The 23,882-nt window shown below is 37.8% G+C and overlaps 2 protein-coding genes across 2 annotated transcripts; one reads left to right on the forward strand and one right to left on the reverse strand.

Moving 5' to 3' along the window:
• Nucleotides 1–1,088: 1,088 nt before the first annotated feature.
• On the reverse strand, nt 1,089–10,489 carry cdr2a (cerebellar degeneration-related protein 2a). The gene is made up of 5 exons (XM_055184021.2): nt 10,210–10,489; nt 9,180–9,292; nt 5,063–5,211; nt 4,687–4,854; nt 1,089–3,437 (listed from the first exon to the last, which is right to left on the reverse strand). Exons 1-5 carry the CDS (start codon nt 10,289–10,291, stop codon nt 2,639–2,641), a joined length of 1,311 nt encoding a protein of 436 aa, XP_055039996.2. The 5' UTR covers nt 10,292–10,489; the 3' UTR covers nt 1,089–2,638.
• Nucleotides 10,490–10,614: 125 nt separating this feature from the next.
• Nucleotides 10,615–20,020, forward strand: mfsd13al (major facilitator superfamily domain containing 13a-like). Its single transcript, XM_055184012.2, has 6 exons — nt 10,615–10,950; nt 13,677–14,405; nt 14,512–14,666; nt 15,349–15,432; nt 15,583–15,726; nt 18,882–20,020. The coding sequence occupies exons 1-6, from the start codon at nt 10,804–10,806 to the stop codon at nt 19,021–19,023; spliced, it is 1,401 nt and encodes a 466-aa protein (XP_055039987.2). The 5' UTR covers nt 10,615–10,803; the 3' UTR covers nt 19,024–20,020.
• Nucleotides 20,021–23,882: the final 3,862 nt, after the last annotated feature.

Genomic DNA, 23,882 nt, shown 5'->3' on the forward strand with positions numbered 1-23,882 from the left:
GTTAAATGATCTGTTTAGATCATTCTTATTGTTAAAGTAAAATTCTTTAGCTGCCCCGAAGTAGAGGAGGGAGGGGTCATCTGACACACACACACACACACACACACGCATAAAAGTTGATACATAAACAAATGCAGAAATAATAATTTTGTCAAAAGTATTTCTTCATTTTTGTGAGTATTGATTAATTTAATGACATACTTGTCATCCTCCATGAGACAGATAGAAAAGCCATAGTTAGAAAGTTAATAGCACTTTGTTAAAATATATTGAGAGACCATGATTTTTCAGAAATAGAAAGACATTGCTATGAGAAAGCACACAATACTACTGTTTTATCTCTTAATTAAAAACAGAACATGTTTTATTTATTCATTGTTTCATTTACTGGTTATGTCTTAAGTCAGGTAAAATGTAAGTCATGCTATTACATACACAGATCTTCAGAAAGTCAGTGGTCTACACTGAGGAAGAACCTTACAAATTCAGCACCAATGATAATCAGATTCGGCATTCATTCGCTAAACATATTCAATTTTAGTATGCAGCCGACAACAATAATAAATAATCTAGAACATTTCTCAAAGTCTTTAAAACAATTCACTAAATTTAGCGTCACTGAAACAAACCTGGATGGACGAATTAAGAGTCCATTGTGTACATTCTCAAATAAATATAAAAATAAGGATCTTTTTGTGATCATCAACAATATATGATTACGATAGTCGTTTACCAAGAGAAATGTATTACACATTTTAAAATTAAAATTTGAAATACATTTTTGTGTAAAGCACACGAGCTAAACCTTAATATTTTTTGCCGTACATTTATCTAACATTTGATCGTGTGCGCTGGAGCCCCACAACACAATGCTTACCAAAAAGCATAGCATTCATATCACTCTGCAAGTCTTAACAGGTTTTAGAAACTTGAAGTTTAGTAATGCCTGCAATACAGCAACACTGCCTTCTAAAATACTGAAATGATGCAATTTGTTAAAAAATGCAACACTACAGTTTTTATTAAACACAAAAATCCTTTTTCAGGATAGACTTCTCCATAAACAAATAAATGTTCATGCTATGATCTTGTTGTCTATTTTTTGCCTGTTTAATTTGAATCACATTCCAAAGACAAATCTCGTTTTTCTTGAATAAATCCATCACTTTCCTAGTAATCTACACAATACACTGATTCAGAAAGTCAACATCCGCTTATATGCTTATAAGGGCAATAACATTTAACATTGCAAAATGGCCCTGAACTACACGTTCCTGGTACTGATCCTGGTTAAGTATTAAGTAGCACATGGTTAGGATAATACAATAATCAAACATATACATCAAACAGTTATTAGGTTAGTTATTGTTAGACTGGCTGTTAAACTACATTACTAGTTACATAAAGTAGTAACATACTAGTTACATAAAACACTGAAAATGCTTTGCGCTGGTGTAACATTTAGGTAGCACCATCTAGGCATCTGTTTAACAGCCTACTATCCTTAAAACATGAAATCCTATGAACCAATTAAGTCTATATATCTTTTAGCAATTCACAATTTCTAATCAAATTCACCTTTTATCTACATCAAAACATAAGTAACATTCTAGTGGTGACCTAAAAACATTAGCATGAGAAACAAAAGTTAAATACAGTGAATGAAAATAAAGGATAAAATAAATAAAATCTCCATCCTGAAATGAAAAATCAAAATAAATAGAAAACAAAAAATACTGACCTAAAGTGCATAGTTTCACAGCCGTGTGTACATGAGCAACAAATTAAAGTGCGAGAACTTGTGCAAGCGAACTTCTGCCTTACTTCTCAAACAAACAAACCAACAATACATACAAAAACCACATGAGGAAGTCAAGCTGTCTTACTATATCTTTAGAATTTCAGAGCATTGAAGTAAAGCTCTTATCCAGACAATTTATAAAACTAATGAATTAGTATTGCTCGAATACAAGAAACCACTTTTTTGTTTTTAGGTCACATGCAGTATTTTCTTGATGAAAATTTTCACTTTTCTTGTGTGATTTCTAGATACTCTGAATAAATGACTACACTACTGGATCCAAAGTAAATACAGTCCTTCTGTATAACTATTTATTTTAGTTATTTTTTATGGGGTCACATATTATCCCAAAACCATTTTTTTGCATTTCAAAATACTTTTCTACATCTAGTTAGTTCCTAAACTGTGTTAGTAAAAATTAGTCTCTATTTTTTTGTGTTATACGTTTACGTCTTGTCCTTCTACAGAGACCTGGTCCTACCAAAAATAATAAGGGGATTGTAAACATACAGTGCAGATGTAATCAGGTGGCTTGTATGGCTATTTTTCAGAAATCCACACATTTTGTATAAACCAATCATTTGGATGTAACCTACAAAAAGACAGATAACACATTTTATATCTATAGTTAAAGTACACTTGCATTGGGTTTTAAATGTTTGTATGTTGTGTATAGGCACAGGTGATATTATGCAATCAACACATTAACAAACTTTAAATATGTAACACTGTCACATCAGACATTAGTCTAGTTTCTCAACATGTCCTTCATCCAACTACATCTGGTAGTTAAAGAGAGTTAAACCTTAATACTTCCATCTCAAATTCAGCAGAGCTTCAAACTAATTGTCCTTGACTCAAAGCTCTGTTCTCACTAAGGTCCTCTTTGGTTTTCTGAATGCAGGTAAAGATCTCTTTAAACAGGGCTTTGTATTCTGGCTGATGAAGCTCATCTGCAGGGCAGACGGTCTCTGTTGTCGTCGTTGCGACTGTTAGGAGACTCCTGCGATGTGGCGTGTGAACGGTGGGCGTTTGCACGGCTTTGTGGCTGAGGCTTTCTGCCCCTTGCTGGCAGCGACGTAGCAGCTCATCGTATTTCACCTGCAGCGCACTGTACTGGGCATCCACCTCATTTAGCAATGAGATACCACGCTGTTTCACTGCTTGGGCTCGTCGGATACACGTGCGCTCGTGTCCGCGGCGGAAATCATCAGCTCGCGCTCCTCGGACGTAGCTCTCGCTGCTGCAGCGTCGTCTGCCCTGAGAAAACTCTGAGGACTCCTCCTCTTCCCCCACTCTTTCCTCTAGGGCAAAGAAAACGGTATCGGGCAGCAGAGTGTCTGTCGGTCTTGCGCTGGATGACTCCGAGCGCCAGAGCTGACGTAGCTCCTCCACCTCTGCCTCTAGCTCTGCCTGTCGACAGCGTGCGGCCTCTTGAAGGTTCAAGCGCTTCTCCAGAGCGCTGTTCTCTTGCACAGTCAGCTCCATCTCCTGCTCAGCCTCCACGCGTCGGGCACGCTCCGCTGCCAGCTGTGCCTTCAATGTTTTAAGGGTGTGTTGCAGGGTGGAGCTGTCCTCTTCTAACCTTCTGTCAACTAGTGTGGGCCAGGACCTTTCCTCACGAAGACTCCCAGAGCTATGAGACAAAAAGATACTGATGTGAAGGTTCTGTTCTTCTTGAAAAATGTTTTCTGTCATGTGGCATTCACACCAGACACGGAAGAGACGGCAAGTGCGAGTGTTTTACATAAATGCAAAGACGCAAACAGGCATCCTGCGGCGCGTAGCGCATGGATGGCACGTTCCGCGCGCATTGAGCATTGAACGTGCAAGTATAAAAATCTGAACTTTGGCGGATGTTTGTGCCACGTTAACCAATCAGGAACTTGCTCTAGTAGTGACGTGATTACAGGGAGTGAGCGGCGTCGCAGAAGCCCCTCCCATGACGAGAATTTCCGCATGAATGTCTCGATTGACTAGAATTTCATGCGCTAATGAAGCTCAAAATGTTCAAGCGTCCAACTATGTGCGAATGCCGTGCTTTTGCCGCCTTTACCGCGTCGGGTGTGAATGCCACATTAGGGAGAACATGGAGCCTTGCCAGATCTTTATGCTCAAAAGGCAACATTACACACTAACTAAAGTTGAAACAGTAAAAAAGCATAATAGGAACTCTAAATGGACTGTGGTGAAATGATTTAAAATAATGGTACAATATGATGCCTTTAAATACACCGTTTGCTTTTCAGAAATCAATATAAGGGAACCTTTCACTAGACCTGTTGCAAACTGTTTACTACTAGTTTCATGTCAAAGCCTTCAACAGAGATGGATTAGATTAGAAATTATTGGATTATGGTAGAAGGGTCAGGCCAGATTATGATGTCTGGCACTGAAAGCCCTTAATATGGGCTTGTAATAATAATGACATTCCCAGTCAGCACATATACATTAACACCAATAGGACAAATGGACAGATCAGAAGGATAACCATTACCTGCACATCACAAGGTGAAGTACCTTCATTTATTCCAGCATTTCTGTAAGAGCTGGAAAGCTCTAGTATAATTTTGTAGTATGCCATTTTAAACATTTCCAAGACTGCCTATTTGTATTTACTGTATATAGAGTAAAAGTCTCTTTGTTAAGATACAAATAGAAAATACAGAAAAATTCTGTATTTTCTAGACGTATTCTAATAAAGAAACTTAGAAATAATTATACATGGTCATTATGCCATTGCAAGAACAACAAATGCAATGGTGGCATGGAGGCCCAAGACACAGTACTTACTTTGCACAGTACTTTTCTGATGCAAAGTAGGTCAATAGAAGCCACAAGAGTATGATTGCTTAGGAATGATGCTATTCGACTCCAAGACTCACTTGTTTTGTTGGAGATCATATATTTCCTTTAGGCAGGACATGCTCTGGGCAACAAGGCTGCGGCGAGCGTTTGCAAAATCTCTCCTGGATTGGGACGTCTTCAGCTCACCCACCTGCTTCTGAAGGTTCTCCATTTGAGTCTGCAATCCATCTATTGTCTCAGTGAGACTGCAGAAAAAAGACAAATAAAGAGATGAAAGTTTCAGGCCAACAGCCAGCACACACACACACATTTTAAAATAAAGGTATTTAAAAGGTTCCTTAGAACAATGCCGTAGAAGAACCATTTAGTCAAAAAGGTTCTTTTCATGTGCTACATGAAGCTCCTTTATTTTTAAGCACGGTTCTGGTGCAGGGAGACAGGACTTGGCCTTACCTCTGGATTCTGCGCTGCGCCGTGCGGTTCTCCTGCACCAGCCTCTGGTTGCTTTTCTCTAGGTCTCGTGCTGCAAGATCCAGCTGCTCATAAACCTTGACATGCTGGTCATTCATCTGCCGAAGGAGGTCCACCTGCTTGGTCAGGTACTGGGAGAGGCAAAACAGACACGATGCATAAACCGAAATATTGTCGTATGGATTAATAGGGCATTAATCAAAATATACATTGAGAGCTGTATGCTTAGTCTACAAATGTCAAATGTAAAAGGAAATTACAGCAGTGCCTACTACTCGCACTTCTGAGAATTTTTATGACGAAACACTTAAGCTTCTCATCAAATTTCGTGTCAAATCAAATGTTAATACATTTAAGGGGGTCGCACACCACACGCGCAGCTCAGCGCTGCGGCGTTCTAAAAACAAACAAACAAACACATTGTTTTCTATGAGTATGCGCACACTGGCGCCGAAAGGTGGCGCCTGTCCGCGGGGCCCAGCTTTGACTCAGGAGGTTGCTCAAATCCCTGTCACGCCACAGAGTGCCATTCACATAGTTTAACATTAAATAACATCATATTTGTCCCAAATCATTAATGATTAACATTAGCTGCTAACGTTTATTTTGCATTTTGAAGTAGACGCTATCTGACGAAGCTTGCGCTATTTAATGTTTAACACTTCCGGTTCTACGATACCTCCGAGTTGTCCTAGACATGACTCGATGCAGCGCTGAGCTGCGCGTCCAGTGTGCGACCCCCTTAAGCTCGCTCTATTTAAACTGCACTTCCTGTGAACGATACCTCCGAGTTGTCCTAGACGTGACTCGACACGGCGTGACCCTCTTTATTGTTTTTATATGGGAAATTAAAAGCTAAAAGCAGGGGATAAGAAACGATTCAGACTGTGTAAAAATGCTTTTCTTTGAGGCGAATAAAGTCTGATATTGCGTAAGTGTCACGTGAGCTGCTTCAGCAACATAGACTGTATAAAACATGGACGCAAATGTCACCCATAGGTTTCGGAAGATTATTTTTGAAGCCCAAAGTGGGCGGGGGTGGATGTCACCATCTTGGCAGTGCATCGCCATGTGTCGCTCCCGGATAACCAAAAATTAGGGATGCACCGATAGGATTTTTTTTTGAGCCGATACCGATTCCGATTTAAACAGACAACTTCTGGCCGATACCGATGCCGATATTAAACACTTGTATACAATACTATACAGTTGGTCTATTAGCTAATTTATTTCTGCATCAAATTATTTTTACTGAACATGGATTGGATATAATTAACATTCAACAGACCAACATAATAAGAGAGGCACAAATTAAGCTAAAACAAATATAATAAGACAGCATGACAACCTTCAAAGGTGGTTTTTGCTATTCAGCATTTATTTTATTAACAACATCAACTAAATTTTTACATATAATGGATTTCTTTATGCAGTTAATTAATAAACAATCGGTATCGGCCTTTCTCGTGCTATTGCCGATATGCCGATGGTTTCAAATTCATAAAAAACCGGCCGATAAATATCGGTGGCCGATACATGGGTGCATCACTACCAAAAATGGGCAAAGAGGCGGAATGTGGATGGAGCTGAGGTGCCTGCTCTCTGAAACCACGCCCACCTAGCTCGACGGTAGTGACACCAGTGGCAAAACACCTGTCACTCAAGAAATAATATAAAGAGCACCAATTGTCCGATTCATGATTTTACATTTCCTTTGGTGTGTATTAGTACATGTTAACAATATGCAAAAGGTACAAACCCCAAGGGAAACGATGACACGAGTTATCGTTTCCAATGTAAATCTCTTTTCTTGGACTACAACAAACACACAGTTTACTTCCTGGGATTGGTGATGTAGAGAAGACCGACATTATCATAATTCCTCCCGCTATGGACTCAGCCTAGCCTGGGTTTCCCAATGCTAGACTTGCAGCATGAATAAATTTGTGAATAAACTATAGCCCTTTTTTGCCCCTGAAATAGGGAACCCAATCACAGAACGAGGAGAGGCAGCAAGACGATGACGACATCTATGCGACACACAGAAGCATTTTTGTTATTTGTTATAACACGGCAACAGACGCGAAGTTGAACCGACAAAATTCAAAAACCAATAAAAGTTGTTTACATTTGAATTTATGTCCCTCTACATACGTCATCTGGTATAATTGAACGATTGGCTATGAGCTACTTACAGACGCATTTTATAGACATTCGTAGCGCCCAATAAACGGCTCTGGGCATTCGTAAACTACACCTTAAATACGAGAAAATGAGCATATGGTTCACATACCATGTCTCATTCTTTATGAGAGAAGTTAACTCTAGCATTGCGCACGAATCTTTCAAACATGGTAAGGAGCGTCACATGGAAATGTGATGCTCCTTACCATGTTTGAAAGATTTGCGCACATGTCAGAGGTATTCAGACCAATCACAACGTACAGATTAGCTGGCCAATCAGGGGGACAAAGCTTTTCAAATCCATACGTTTCAGGGAGAGAGTGAAATCTGCAGCTACAAAAATGTACGGTATGTGAAAAATTATGTGTTTTTTAACCATAAACCACGCAAACGCATTATATTATACCAAATACACAAAATAACATTGTTTTTAGCAATGAAATATGTGCTCTTTAAAAAATTTGCACTGGCAGATCTTAAAATAGGACAAATCAATGGCACTGGCTTAAGGCATGTTTATTAAAGTTGCTTAAACATCTTAATTTAACTAAGGCCTAGTCCTGGCTTTATCAAAGCCTTGTTTGTAAAACCAGGCCTATAACACTTTATTTTAATACAACCGTAAAATAAAATTTACATTTAATATTTTAGAGATTGCCACAATAGCAAGTGTAGAAATGTAGAATTATATTTTGCTAAATAAGATCTAATTGCGTGTCGACATTTTCAAGTTACAAGAAAATTTCACAACTGAATAACTCTTTGGTTTCAAAACAAGCAACGGAAGTGTAACTATGCTGCAGTTGCCAAAATCATTTTGATCAGTAACAAAATAAACAAAAAAAAAGAAAACAAAATAGTAGCATAGTGTTTGCATCAATGCATATTACTGTTTTTCCTTATAAGATTATTTGCATATCATAACATGCAAATTAGTTTTAAAGCCAGGATCAAATCAATGTGGCTTCATGGAAACGAGCTGGTGAGGTCATAGCTTCCTGAATTTGTGTGTTGAAAGTTCTTTGTGCAATCTGATCAAATTGAGTCAAAACATTGATATGTAAAATTAATAGCTAATACATCCACAATATACACAGTATACTGTAGAAAAAGTAAGAGTGCATGTGAAGTATTAGTTAAATACTTTACATAAGACTGTGCTGCCTTGCCAAACAGGACGCTATAAACACAGTTAACTTCTTATCCCAATACTAAGCCTCATACCAGACAGAGTTAAAGTGTTAGAAATAGCATCCCAAGGATGAGGAGGAAAGAGGATTGAACAGGAAATCTTCCACCGTTTACGCATTTCCCGTCAGAGGAAAGATCAGCCAAGCTCATGCGAGCACAGTAAGTGACATTGAGACTTACAGCCAAATGTTTGCGCAGTTTTTGCATAATATTAAGTAGTGGATGGATAACTTGAAAAAAAAGTGGATGGCAAAAAAAAATTACTTTCTTACTTAGTATTTTTTGTCTTTTTTCAGCACAAATATGTAAAAATTCCTAAATCAAGATGCATTTTCTAGAAAATAAGTTTAGTTTTTAAACAAAAAAAAATCTAATTGAAGTGATATTGTGCTTAAAAAAATCTATCAATGAGGTAAGAAAATTTTTTTGAAATAAGTTAATCAAGGAAAATGTTCTTACCACATTGGCAGATTACTTAGTTTTTGCTTGTTTTAGGCAACAATTTTATTTAAATTTGAGATTTTGCCAAAAATAATTTGGCTTATCAAGAAAATGCATCTTGATTTAAGAATTTTTACATAATTTGTACTGAAAACAAGACAAAAAAACTTCGTTAAAAAATAATGTCTGCACATGATGCAACATTGCAGCTGTGCCACAGAGACACAGCTAACTGATATGTTATGTTCACAATGGATTTTATGAGCTTTGAGGGAAACATCACCTCAATCTCCTGCAGCTGTTCCTGATTGGTAGAGTACATCTGCTGAAGGCCTTGCTCCAGTTCATGGTTCCTATCCAACAGTGTCTTACCCAGCTCGGCGGCCAAATGGAGATCTGTCTCAAACCCAGAAAAGACAGAACAGTAAAAACAGTAAAAACTGCGTAAAAATGTCTGTGCCAACTGTGGTATGAAGAAGTAAAACAAGAGCAACTCGCTCTAACAGAGTCCTCATAAGCAAGCGAATCATATCAACAACAGAGTTTCTTACAATGGTGTCATTTCTAGGGAACTTTTTGGTGACAAAAACACCAAAGACAAACAGTTTTTACATGCAATACCTAGTGACTGAAAGTGCATGGAGCCACAATCTTACAGAGCACACCTAAAATCATAAAATCTAACATTTAAATAGAAGTATGGTCAGTAAGGTAAGAAACTTAAGTTTAAGATATTTTATAAAAGTAACACAACATAAGAAGAACATTAAGAGGAGTAAACGGGAAATAAGTTAAATAAAAACAATGAAACTAAAGATTTCTCATACCAAACTTGCATTTATGTATATGAAATTTAAACAAAGCAACAAATAAATAATACAATAAATAAACAAAAATAACATGTTACACCTTGTGATACGTCATGATTACCACAAAACATCTTATCAGATAATACGTCCTTTGTGTTCTAGTAGTTTTATGAAACGTTTCAACTGTATCACGTCAGAGCATGACGTCAAGAGTGCGCATTTAAAGGGTTTATGGGTGTGACATTTATACAGAAAACTAAAACAGTACCGCATCGTCACCCCATATGCTTTTATAAAGACATTTCTCTTAATATGATGAAACTGCCATTTCCTCGTAACAAATTCTCATGACCTTAGAAAATGTCAAATAAATCAGATGCTATTTAGGAATGTGCCTCGTATACAAATGTTGCATGTTTTTTTTTTTTACATTTTTAAGAACAAGCATACACTTTCACTTCAACAAAAATATAAACTCACGTTGTTGCCTTTTATAAATCTTACCGTGCTCCAAATCCTTCCTGCTGTACCACAGCTCCTCTTCATTGTGAGCAAATCCCTCCTCTACTATCACGTCCGTCAGCATCTTCACTACGGTTAAAGCTTCAGACCGACAAAAATCGCACGTTTCCTTCCTTTTCCCGTTTATTTTAAGACATGTGTCCTTTCTCTGGTGAATAAACACCGATAAATAACCTGGCCGGGCGTTTAGCGCTTTAGTCCCTAGCGGCGCGGACCGGTGTCTACGGCAACGTGGCAGACTCAACGGTGGAGAGTAGAAGAGATAACAACAAGAACGGGCTCTTGGTTGACCAATCACAGAAATAGGCGGGACTTTGTCGGCGTCTTGTCCAATGACGACGTCCTGTTAGGCTCATTTGCATACACGTCTCGCCCAACTGAGAATAGCAGGAAGTGTAAAAATTACAGTACTGCAATGGAGAGATTCTCAATAATCTTGTATCAACGTTTATTATTCTTTTTCAGCACTGTATAAGACGACTCGGATATAACCGATATTCTGGGGTTGCATTGTTTTTTTTGTTTGTTAGTGTATTGTGGTTTATTTAAAAATAGGCTAATCATTATCGCAGAATCATGAGACAATTTGCACACCCAGCAGCTTTCGCGTACTCCATGACAACTCTTGGTGCTGGCATGATGAACAGCATTTTTAGTTTCTATTATGTGAAGCTCTTCTTGAATAAGTACAAAATATCAGAGGGAGCTTTCCATCAGGCACAGGTGAGCTCAGATTCAATTGGTTTTCACAAATTAATGTAAATTGCTGTGTGAATGTTTAGGTTTGTGCCTAAATTAAAGGTGCTGTAGACGCCTTTTAGAAATCACAATTGTCTCTTACCGGGACAGCCATGTAAACAGTAAAGAAAGGGTATGGGGAGCGGCATGCATTTTTAGCCAATTAGAAACAGTCTCTGCTATGAATAATTTTTATGTTCCGCTTTGATGACATCGGGCTGGCTGACGTGGCTTTAGAGGGCGGGGTTTTGGACAGAGAGCGCGTGGAGTTTAATGCCTGACTGAAGTAGACACATAGAAATACCAATTTTTTTTCCGGTCTATGAGAAATACACACAAGTGGGTGATTGTCACGAAATCCAGAATTAGAAGGTGTCCAGCATAAAATAAAAAAAAATCTTGAAGCCAATTTTTTTGCACATATAATTAAGGTCTGAACTTACTATAACCATTATTTTTAGAGGATTTAAAACATATTTCCTATAGAATTATTTACAGTTTTAGATTATCATTATAAAAATTATCATTACCGCAACATGATATTACATTAAATATATGCATTTACAAACTCATGTTATGTAATGAGAACTAAAAAGTTGTCTAGGTACTATGGGAAAAAAAATGTAAACTTTTATCTGGAGAGAAAAAATAGAGGGTATGCACGTGACGTCCCCTTCGGCGAAAGTGACTGTGGTTACGGCCACTGAGTGGCAAAAGACAGAGCGCCAGCATTTGTGTACAGTGTGAAATCAGTGAAAACACGGGGAAAACGCGTCTAGATGAGAAAAAGCTGTGGTTTGATAGACTGTACTAAAAGATTAACAAAAATTGGGAGCTATCGTTTTACAGACTGGCAAAAAAAACACACCTCTGCTATCAAGTCCAACTAAATTCAATTTAAGCTGATAATAGTCAGTTTTTCTGGCATTTTCGCAGCAGTCGCTATGAAAACCAGCCATTTTAATAAACGTTTGCCACTCAACAGGGCGAGTTCCAGTGTGGTCACGTGGAAAAGTGACGTCAATGCATACTCTCTATAAGAACTTCTTACCTGGTAGCCATCTTGAGTGTCACAGCCAATTATGTCCCTTCCAACAATTTTTTTTAATGTTAGTTCCTTGAGGGCTTAAACAATAATTGAAAATTGTTGCGGAAGATGAGAAAATTGGTCTTGGACACATTTAAATTCCTTATTATTGTCTCTACATTTACCAATGATCACCAAATACCACATGTTTCTTTACTGTAAATTTTTATAGTATAACATGCACTGAAGCTTTTTATTTTTTAGATTTTTTAATTATAAATATTATATTTCCATGTCAAAGAACCCAAACCCAGTCATGGACACATTGCGGTAATGAAAATTTTCCCCTTAAATGTGGAAAAAACAACAAAATTGGTTTGTATGAAATCATGTGCAAAGTAGTACATAAAGAGATGTTTGTAACTGTATGCTTCTTATTTTGATACTCTTAAGGGGGTCGCACACAGGACGCGCAGCTCAGCACCGCATCGTTAGGGCTGGGCAATATATATCGGGGGATTGTAATGCGCGTCTCATCAGTGGGGCTGGTTCCTTGATTGGTGGTGGATCGCCATCGGCTGTTTTTAGATGGAGCGGCATTTGCTACGGGGAGCCGTGGTTCGCTGACAATCGGGGAAATTTCGCATTAATTATCGAGGACGTATCGCCTGCGATGGTTGATGTGATATGGCCCAGCTTGTCGGTGAACTGCGGCTCTGTGTGGTAAATGCAGCTCTATCTGTGATGGCGATTTGCTACTAACCGGGGAACCGACTTTACTGATGAGACGCACATGAAAATCATATTCAATATATCTCCCAGCCCTACACGCCGTTCTAAAAAACTCAAACACATTGCTTTCTATGAGTATACGCACACCGGCGCCGACAGGTTGCGCTTGTCCGCGCCGCCCAGCTACGACTCAGGAAGTTGCTCAAATCCCTGTCACGCCACTCACATAGTTTACCATTAAATAACATCATATTTGTCCCAAATCATTAACGATTAACATTGGCTGCTAACGTATAATTTGCATTTTGAAGTAGACGCTATCTGACGAAGCTTGCGGTATTTAATGTGCACTTCCGCTTTACGATACCTCCGAGTTGTACTAGACGCGACTCGACGCAGCGTGATGCTGAGCTGCGCGGCCGGTGTGTGACCCCCTTTACTTTGCATTTACTTTTTTATCAAAATGTTTCATGACACCTCATAAGCCTAATTTTGCGAGAATCACCCATGTATCGTATCATAAATTCCTATTATGTAACAAAAGTTAAATAAACAAATATAAAATATTTTATATTGGATATATTTTTGCATCAGTTGTAATATATTTTCATCACACACGCACACATTCTGGCTTCCATGTTTTGTGGGGACATTCCATAGACGTAATGCATTTTATACTGCACAAACTGTCCCCAAACCTTAACCCCAACCATCACAGAAAACTTTCTGCTACTTCACATTTTCGAGTAACATCATTCTGTTTGATTTATAAGCTTGTTTCCTCATGGGGACCTCAAAATGTCCCTACGAGGTCACACAAATACTGGTATTCCTATCTTTGTGGGGACAATTGGTCCCCACAACGTGATAATTACCAGGTACACACACACACACACACATATAATAAATCAAACCAATGTTTTTTGACAGTTCAGAGTTATTGTCTCCACAGGTTGTCTACATGATCTGGAACGCAATCAATGACCCCTTGTTTGGTTATTTGCAAGACAACTCACGCATAGAGTGCTGTTCACGTCGGAGGCTCTCAATTTTATATGGAGCCCCCCTGTATTGTCTGACATTTTTGCTAGCATGGTTTCCTTGGAGAACGTATGAGGAGGGTGACTGGCTGAGTGGCATACACCTTACAGTGACCTTATGCGCTTTTGACGGTATGCTTACATTCGTGCTGTTAGCTCAGTGTGCCCTCTTCGCAGAAATCTCAGGAGACCATCAGAACAGGCTGAGACTTATTAAATACAGCCAGGTTGCCTCTCTGGTGGGTTCTTCTAGCGTGCTGTTTAGTGGCCTCATCACCAAGAACATGGACGACTTCGCTGCCTTTCAGGGATTCAGTGTGCTGGTGGCCGTGCTGGCATGCGGTTCTATGTTATACACAGGCTTTTACAGTGAGAGTCGATTTGATAGTGAATCCTATGCGACAACTTCCCAAGGTCCCCAGAAACCATCGCTCTCAATGTCATCTGTTGTCTCCATGACCTTGCAGATACTGGCCAACAGAGATTTCCAGCTCTTTGTAATCATGAACTTTTTCCAGGTATTTATGGTGGCTTTCTGCAATAACTTCACCATGATTTTTGCAGAGCACCTCATACCTCAAGATGTCTTGCCATCACTGGCCAAGAGTTTCATGTATGGAGCTGGATTCATCTGTCCTCAGGTGCATTATCATTAGTGGTGTTTGCCATTGCTGTTTGTATTTATATTAAGGGCAAGAGATTCGAACACAAGTTATAGCCAAATCATTTTATATTTTTGCTCTACAGTTATTAGTGTTGTGCAGCCAGAATCTTCTCCAACGGATTGGCTACTACAGGCTCATTTTGATGACCTTCTACGTGGAAGCAGGAGCTGCTATAATCATGCTACTGTTGGGTCCAGGCAGCTACTATTTCCTTGCATTGTTCCTCACTGGTAACATGTAAGAACTCTCAAAGGAAAATACTAATCTGTTTTTGTATCCTTCGCTGGCCTTAAATACTTAAAGAGACTAAGTAAGGGATTGTTTATGGAATCACTGCATCACACTTTTCTTTCTTTTGCCTTGTGTGAGGGACAAAGCCACATTTAAAATTATAATTTTCCCCACCGTTACAGCTCTTAAACCTTATTTGCACTTCTGCATATATAAACTTGTCATATCAAGCTGATGCCAAGCAACATTGGTCCTCTTCTGTCACATAGATGATTGTGACTAATCACCATTGAATATAAGTGAAAGCATATTAGATTTGGGTATAGTGTGGAAGATTTTTTATGAATGACAGATTTAATATTGGTCTGTTCCTCACACAAAGCTACCATATGATTTCATGAGGCCTGTAAAAAGAGCACAGGTTGAAACCTTTTTTTTTTATAATACTTTAAATTACCCTCCACTTTTAATCAGATCTCCATTTGTGTTTTAGGAAAAGAATGAAAATAAAAATTGGAATTACGTTTAGCAATTATGCATTTATAGATTTGGGTATTATAGTAATTACTATAATATCCAGGCAAGTCTATGCTTTTCTTCTTATTAGTATATAAGGCATTTGTTTATAGATGACCTTTAACTACATGTTTTGTACTTGAAAATATATTCTGTCCCTGATTGTAAATAGGGTCTTGGTTCAAGCGGCCTTCAGTCTTTTCAATTTGCCACTGGCTGACATCATTGATTCTGACCTTCAGAAAAACAAACGCAGGTAATGCATTTGGTCATTCTGTTAAATCTGCCTCATCCTATTAATCTTCATTTGTTTATTAATAGCTATCTCCCTGATGTTTTTTTTTTTTTGCCAACTGCACTGTTCAGTACCTTGTCTAAATAACTGATCCAGTTAATTTGTTTTTAGTACTCCACTCTCATCTATGGTTTTTGGGACAAATGCACTTTTTACAAAGCCCGCCCAGTCTCTGGCCCCTATGCTGGTTGTGTCCATCCTGAACAAATATGGCTATTCAGAAATCAAAGATGTTGGAAAGTCTATAGACCCAAGGTAAGGTTATAAATCAAATATTTAACACAGTCTGTCAAAGCAAAGCATTACAGATGTGTTTTATAATGTTTTCTTTAGTGTCCGTTAGTCACCCCTGCCACTTTTAACAAAAAAGTAACTTTTCCATGTGACCACACTGGAGCTCGCCCTGTTGAGTGGCAAAACATTCAACAAAATGGGTGGTTTTCATAGCGCCGCTGCAAAAACGCCAGTAAAACTGACTATTATTAGCTTAAATTGAATTTAGTTGGCCTTAACAACTTGCCAAATACATCCAGAAAATACAGGAAATGTGTATATAGTATTAAAAACTGTATAAAAATGTAAACCTATGTGTGAAGTTTTTAGGGTAAACTCCCCTTTCACTTGAGCATAGCAGGAAACTGCAGGATCTTTTAAACCTAAATAAAATTAAATCCTAATTTCTCATTTTAAAGAAATGAGTCTTTTTACTTCATTCTGCTCAAAAACCCTCAAGGTGTGTTTAGTGCCAAGAGAGGTCATTTTTTTTTACATATTTCCTGTATTTTCTGTTTGTATCTTAATGAAATAGATTGAAAAATAAATATGGATGGACATTAAAATTTCTAAAACAACAAGTCTGGTGGTGGTGGCCTAAGACTTTTACATAGTACTGTATATTTTGTATTTAAAAAACTAAAAAAAAGTCAGATTCAGAATGATAAGAAATATGATATTTATTTATACCAGTGGTTCCCAAGTCCAGTCCTCGGGGCCCCCTCCCGGAATGTTTTTTCGATGTCTCCATATATAAAACACCTGGTTCAGTTCATTAGCTTGTTAGTGTGTTAATTAAGGAACATTTTAAACATTCTGGAAGAAGACTGATGGGTGGAATCAGGTGTTTCATATAAGGAGACATTTAAAACATTTTGGGAGGGGGGCCTTGAGGACTGGAGTTGGGAACCACTGATTTAGACTATTCCGTTTAAAAGTATTCAGCATTTTATTGCCAGAAGCAAATAAATGTAAAATATTGTAATTTTAACAAGTTAAAAAAGAAGAGATTAATAAAAACATCAAAGCAAACTAACAAATAAAAAAAAATGCTGCCATTATAAGGCAAAGCATGCACTGCTAAAGACAGTATTCTGTACAGAAGATACCAGGACTGTATGTTCTTAGCTCAAGAGTACAAACTCCCAGATCGCCCACCAAGCTAAATGTAAATACATCCGTATAACAAGGTTTTTAAATAAATAAAAACATTAGACCACATCAGGCATGATGTGAAGATGGTGAAAACTGGACACATGTTTTAAGCATGATTATTACTTGGAAAAACTTTGCATAGTATTGCAGTAGTAGGGATATACAGTACAGTGAGACCCACTGTCTATTATCAGATTATTATTATTATAACATTACTACTATAAAATATCTGTAACCGTTTAACTTAAAAGAGGTAAAAGTATTATTTATAAAGTTTTGTAATTTTGAGATATGTATAATAGTTTCCTTAAACCACAGGCTTATATGCCTCATTTCAAATTAACACTGGCATAGATTGCATTGCAATCTATTCATCTATCTGATCTAATAATCTACTGGTATTTAACTTTTTTTTGACACCCAGTGACAAAAAAACTACTGGAGCTCCCCTTGATTTATAATCAAATTAACTTTCAAATAATCAAATTAATTTTTCAAAAAACCAGCTACTACCAAAATTATGCATTTTAAACACCATCACAGTAATAGTTATGCATTTATGCATTTAGAAGATGCCTTTATCTAAAGAAACTGATGGTTGAGGAATATAACAAGCAATGTATAGCTGTGTCCCACATTTTGCATTCAATGCACCTGATGTTCCCCATTACAAAAAATCTCTTACATTTACAATTGAGATACCCAAGGGGTAACATTATTAACTCTTTCACCGCCAGCGTTTTTTAAAAAAGTTGCCAGCCAGCGCCAGCGTTTTTCATGATTTTCACCAAAGTTTAATGCCAGAAAATGTTCTTCTTTAAATATATAAACATACAATATACCAAATGAAAGAACAGACCCTCTGCTTTTAAACAAAAAAAAAAACGTTTCATCCTACCTTCAGTGGTTCTTTTGTAATCAGCTTTTGAATATGGGTAGGTTTCTGCAAAAACGCCACATTTTGAGCAAAAAGGACTGTTCCATTTTTGTGACGGACTTTTCATAGAGATCCCATTCAGAGCGATCTTTAAAACAAACACGGACATGCAGCCGCTTGCCATTGGGCAATACTTCCGGGTTTAAAAAGTTAATTTCTCTTAATTGACGAGATATCTCGTCAATGGCGGTGAAAGAGTTACTTCACCCAAAACTGAAAATTGTAAATATAGTTTATAAAGTTGTAATATGGGTATTTTTGTACAAAATCGCATTGATTCCCCTCAAAAGGACTGTATTAATCCACTGAAGCCGTGTGCATTACTTCTGTAAAAAAAAATTAGTAGCACCATTTTCTACCATAAAGTGCCAGGACATTTTCTAAAATAACTCTAATTGTGTTCGTCTGAAAGATGACTGTAATCTCGGATGGCTTGAGGGTGAGTAAATCAAGGGGTAATTATCATTTTTGGGTGAACTATCCCTTTTCAGACTCTCTCGACAGCATGTCCGCAAGACAAGTAAAAAAACTCATAATCTGTACAAATAAGGTGTTTCTCAATGTCAAGGAAGGATCCTCGGAAGCCAGAATTTCGAGGATGCTACGTCATCGACATTCATCGAAGGACTGTTCCAATGTTGAGGATCTTGGAATTTCAACCAAGGACTGAGTCCTTCGTTCGAAAAATATCCTATATACAGGAAAGGATGCATATGTGTATCCTATGCGCACACCTTTTTACTGACGTAACGACGCAATTATGTGCACTTGGTAGCCTGTTCCATTTACGTGTTCTCCGAATGCTAAAGAGGAGCCTCGCCTAGCCTCTGAAGGAAGTAACTTGGAAAGACCAGTCCTGTCAAGGAAGTATCCTTGACATTGAGAAACACCTCCTGTGTTGAATGCATGTGTCATCGTTTTGCCAATAGCTACAGTAAACCAACTTATAATTATGTTTATTGTAACTGTATGCTGTGTTTCTTCCTCTAGTTGTGAAAAAAGGTGCATTGTATTTAACACAATGTTTTTTCCTTCCACTTTCTAGTGTTCTTCAGTCTCTTCAAAGCACCATGTTTTACCTGGTATGTGTAGTACCATTGTGCATCACAGCTCTGCAGGTGCTTGCATGGAAGCCATTCTCCATTAGAGACAGTCATACGTTGGACCCTAAGTACATAGATGGATGAATGTTAGCTGTTGTATGTGTGCCTATATCTGAAAAACTTGTTATAATTGTATAGCACAACAGACTACAGGAATGGAATTTATAGAAAAAAACAAGTGCAGGTGATTTTTTGGGTGGAAGGTTTGAATTGATAGGGTTGTTGGTCCGCTGATTATTTGTATTGTTTCAATTGTATCTTGGGGTTTCTTGGAGAACATTCATTTAACGTTCAGAACTATAGGGAACTGTAGTAAGGGATAATGTGGATATTCCTTTTTTAGGAATAATGTGGTTATCATTTTTTAATAATGACGTTATACTTGCCAAAAAAAGAAAATGGATGGACTGATGCATAAGACATAAATGTGTGTTATGTCATTAATCTGTTGCCTATGACAACGGTTAATAATACAGTTTAGCTGTCATTATAGAAAAGTATTTGATTGATTAAAATCAGAAGTTTTGTAATAAGTTTATTTATCTGTAACATATTCTGTACTGTAGAACTATACTGTAGGTCATTTTTAGCTGCTGTGGTGATATTAATATTCATTTGTTATTGGAATGACAGATGTAGCCATTATAACAGTAAATAACTTCAAAACTGAAGTTGATTAATTAAAATAAATGTTATTAGAAATGTAAATGAATGTAAAGGTTTACCAAAGCTGTAAACAGAAGAACATTGCAAAAATGCTATTTATAATTATAAAATGATTTGACTATAATGATAATTCGGTGTATTTTCTGATTTTTCACTCAGGAATGTATACATATATTTTTATTTAATTGAACTGGTTGTTATTTTTCAATAAATTTGACCTTATACTAAAACACTGAGTGATATGTAAACGCACAGCTAGGGTTGCAGGATTCCCGTATCAAAACCATCCGAATGGACATTCAAAACTAGCCCAAAAGCATCCCAATGACTGTCCACAGCCCAGGACAGAGGACTTGGCAACGCTATGCTGCGGACAGCTTCTCTCATCGAGTTCACGCTTTATTTCTGGATAGAAGTCAAAACTGTTTTCAGATTTAGGTAATAAAAACACTTTTCAAAGGGCACAACGCAATTTTATTGCTTTAAGTAGCCTAACGTTTTAAAAGTACACATAAATACTGCAGTATGTACAGTGGATATAAAAAGTCTACACACCCCTGTTTAAATTGCATGTTTTTGTGATTTATAAAATTAAACCAAGATGAATCATTTTGGAACCTGTTCAAACTTAATTCCCTACTTCAAACCTATATATTAAAGTAATTAACATTAATAATAATTTTGTGGTGAAAAAATGGCAAGTAAAGTTGTACAATAACCAGGTTGCATAAGTGTGCACACCCTTTTACAATATTGATTGTGGCAGTGTTCAAAAGCAACCAATCACATTTAGACTTAAGTTAAATATGAAGTAGTACATACCTCTCATCAATTATAATAAGTTTTTAACTATTAATGAAGTGTGCCTGGTCCTAAAGGATTTCTTCTGAGTATCATCACACTGAAAAAGCCATTGTCTGTGTAGAGCTTACTCAGCAGGTACATGATCCCATTGTTGAAAAATATCAAACAACAGAGGGCTAAAAACATTTCCAAGACACTGAATATACCATGGAGTACTGTAAAAACAATAATCCACAAGTGGAGAAAATATGGCACAACATTGACATTACTAAGACCAGGCATCCACCTAAAATTTATGAGAAAACCAGGAAAAAAATGGTAAGGAAGGCTGCCGAGAGGCCTACAGCAACCTGAAAAGAATTGTAACAATATCTGGCAAGTACTTTTTGCTCCCTACATGTGACAAAAATCTCCTGAATTCTTCATGTTTGGGCTATTAGCATTATTTAACCAAAAATATCATCAAGTCCATCTAAAGTTTGTAAAAACAAATATTTCTATATCCCAAATCCATGTGGAATAATGTATTATAGTCCATTGAGACCAAAGTTGAACTTGGGCCGTTATACCAAAATATATATTTGGTGCAATAAAACCCACATCACATCACCATATGAACACCATGCCCAGAGTAAAGCATAAAGGTGACAGCATCATACTTTGTGGCTGCTTTTCTTCAGCTGGAACTGGGGTTTTAATCAGCGTGGATAGAATAATGAATAGCTCCAAATACCCGTCAATTTTGGCCCAAAACCTAAAGGCTTCTGCCAAAATACTTAAAATGAAGAGAAATTTCACATCACAGCATGACAATGACAGAAAGCACACATCTAATCAACAAAGGAATTACTTCACCAAAACAAGATCAAGGTTTTGGAATGGCCCAGCAAGAGTCCGGATCTAAATCCCATCCAAAATCTATGGGGTGATCTGAAGAGGACTGTGCACAGGAGACACCCAACCAATTTGACAGATTTAAAATGCTTTTGCAAGGAGAAATGGCAAAATATAGCAAATTCAAAAAGTGTGAAATTGATTGACACATTCCCATTAAGATTGAATGCTGTGATAAAATCTAAAGGTGCTTAAACTAAGTTTTAGTTTAAGGGTGTGCACACTTATGCAACCTGGTTATTGTACAACTTTACTTGCCATTTTTTCACAACAAAAGTTTTCTTATTGTTATTAACTTTAATATATAGGCTGGAAGTACGGAATCAAGTTGGAACAGGTTCCAAAATGATTCATCTTGTTTTTATTTTTTAAATCACAAAAACCTGCAATTTTAACAGGGGTGTGTAGACTTTTTATATCCACTGTACATCGCGTGTAGATCGTGTGACCCCAATAACGATAATAATGTGTTATGCCATTGCCTTGCTATTGCTATAAGACATGAACTTGAGCAAAGTTGTTCTGCACATGTGCACAAGGGATTTTTGCATCCAAATGAGAAAATACTATGATTAACGCGTTTACATGCGTAATTTTCTCCTGCTGATCGGATCACAGATCGGAGTACACCACCACCTTCAATACGATCCAAATTTCTATCCGATCGTCCTCAATCGTATTAAGGTGTTTACATGAAGGCTTCTCATAACGATTGAGCCATCAATACAATTACAAACGGATGATTTAGTTGCATATAACGTACCAAATGAGGTTCCACATTAATATATGTTGGCTGGCGCATGTGCATGAATGTTGGTTATAGATGGATGGAGGGACGATTGCCAAAAGAGCAGACAGGCATGCACCAAGTTTTCAAATCACACATGGCTTGACAGCAGTACTTTGTATCACAAGTTCTACTGTCACATGTAAAGTTCTGGCCGAAGTTTTTAGAAAGAATCGGTTTTAGAGGGGAATTCTCCGTTTGCGTGTAAACGAAGGGTGCAAAAGAAGAGAAATATCTCTGTTTTTCAAAATAACCATGTACATGTAAACAGGGCCTGAGACACAATACATAGCACTTCACTGAAATCTTCAATAGACCACCACCTACAGTAGAAGCTGACATACAAGAAGCTGACAATGATCTGGATATTAACATGAAACCACCAGAAAAAGAAGAAATCATTGCCGCCATCAAATCCCTGAAAAATAGGAAAGTACCTGGACAAGACAGCCTAAATGCTAAGCTGTTCAAGGTAGACCCAGGGCTGGCAGCAAAATTGCTGACGCCACTGTTCACAGCCATATGGGTGAAGAAGAAGATACCTGATGACTGGACAAAAAGCATCATTGTGACGATACCGGTGCCCTGAGCAATTGCAACAACTGGCGTGGCATCACTCTTTTGTCTATCCCTAGTAAAATCCTTGCCAAAATCATTGTACAGAGAATATCAGGTGCAATTGGTGACCAGCTTAGAAAGGAACAAGCAGGATTCTGGAAAGGTAAAGTGTGTATTGACCAAATATTCACACTACACAACATTATCGAACAGTGCACAGAGTGGCAAACGCAGATATACCTAAACTTTGTGGACTTTGAAAAGGCCTTTGACAGCATACACAGAGACGGTCTTTGGAGAATACTATGAGCATATCCCAAACAAAATGGTTCTTCTCATGAAGAGCTTCTATAGCAACTTTACATGCCAAGTTGGAAGCAGCCACATCAATTTTGCAGTCAAGACGGGACTAAGGCAAAGCTACGTGTGTTGTTTAACGTTTCATGGATTGGGCGATGAGGAGAACCACTGAAGACCAACCAAGGGGCATCAGATGGACTCTGTTCTCCCAACTGGAACATTTGGACTTTGCTGACGACATAGTTTTGGTCTCACACATATGCAAGAGAAAACCAGTCATCTAAACAACTTTGCACAGCAAACAGGTCTTAAGATCAACCAGATGAAGACAGAGCTGATGTTGCTAAACATCCCAAACCCCCCACAAATACAAATAGAAGGGGCAAATCTACCCATGACCAACCATTTCACTTACATAGACAGTATTGTCAGCCATGATGGAGGAAACACCTTACAGAGACTAAACAGCTCCTGGATGTCTGAATACCCTACTGAAAAATCCGGCTAAGACCAGCATAAGCTGGTGAGCTGGATTTTTCAGTAGGGTAGTACAGCACCAACACCAAGCTGAGACTGTATCAGAGCTGTGTCCTGTCTACCCTGCTATACGGGTCTGAGTGCTGGCAAACAACTGAAAACGATCTACACAAACTGTCGACCTTCCACACTAAAAGCCTACGTAAAATAAAGAGAATATTCTGGCCCAACACCATCTTCAATCAACCTCTGCTTAGCCAGTGTAGACATGACAACATGGCTACCATCATTATGACTGAATAAATGGATTGGACATGTAATACGTAGAGAGCAAAAAAGAATCACGCAAACTGCCCTTCACTGGACACTAGATGGCAAACGTAAAAGAGGCTGACCCAAGAATACCTGGCACGGGACGGTGGAGGGAGAGCTGAAGTGCCTAAATCCCACCTGGGGC

Source organism: Misgurnus anguillicaudatus, chromosome 19 (assembly GCF_027580225.2).
Source record: "Misgurnus anguillicaudatus chromosome 19, ASM2758022v2, whole genome shotgun sequence".
Taxonomy (NCBI): domain Eukaryota; kingdom Metazoa; phylum Chordata; class Actinopteri; order Cypriniformes; family Cobitidae; genus Misgurnus; species Misgurnus anguillicaudatus.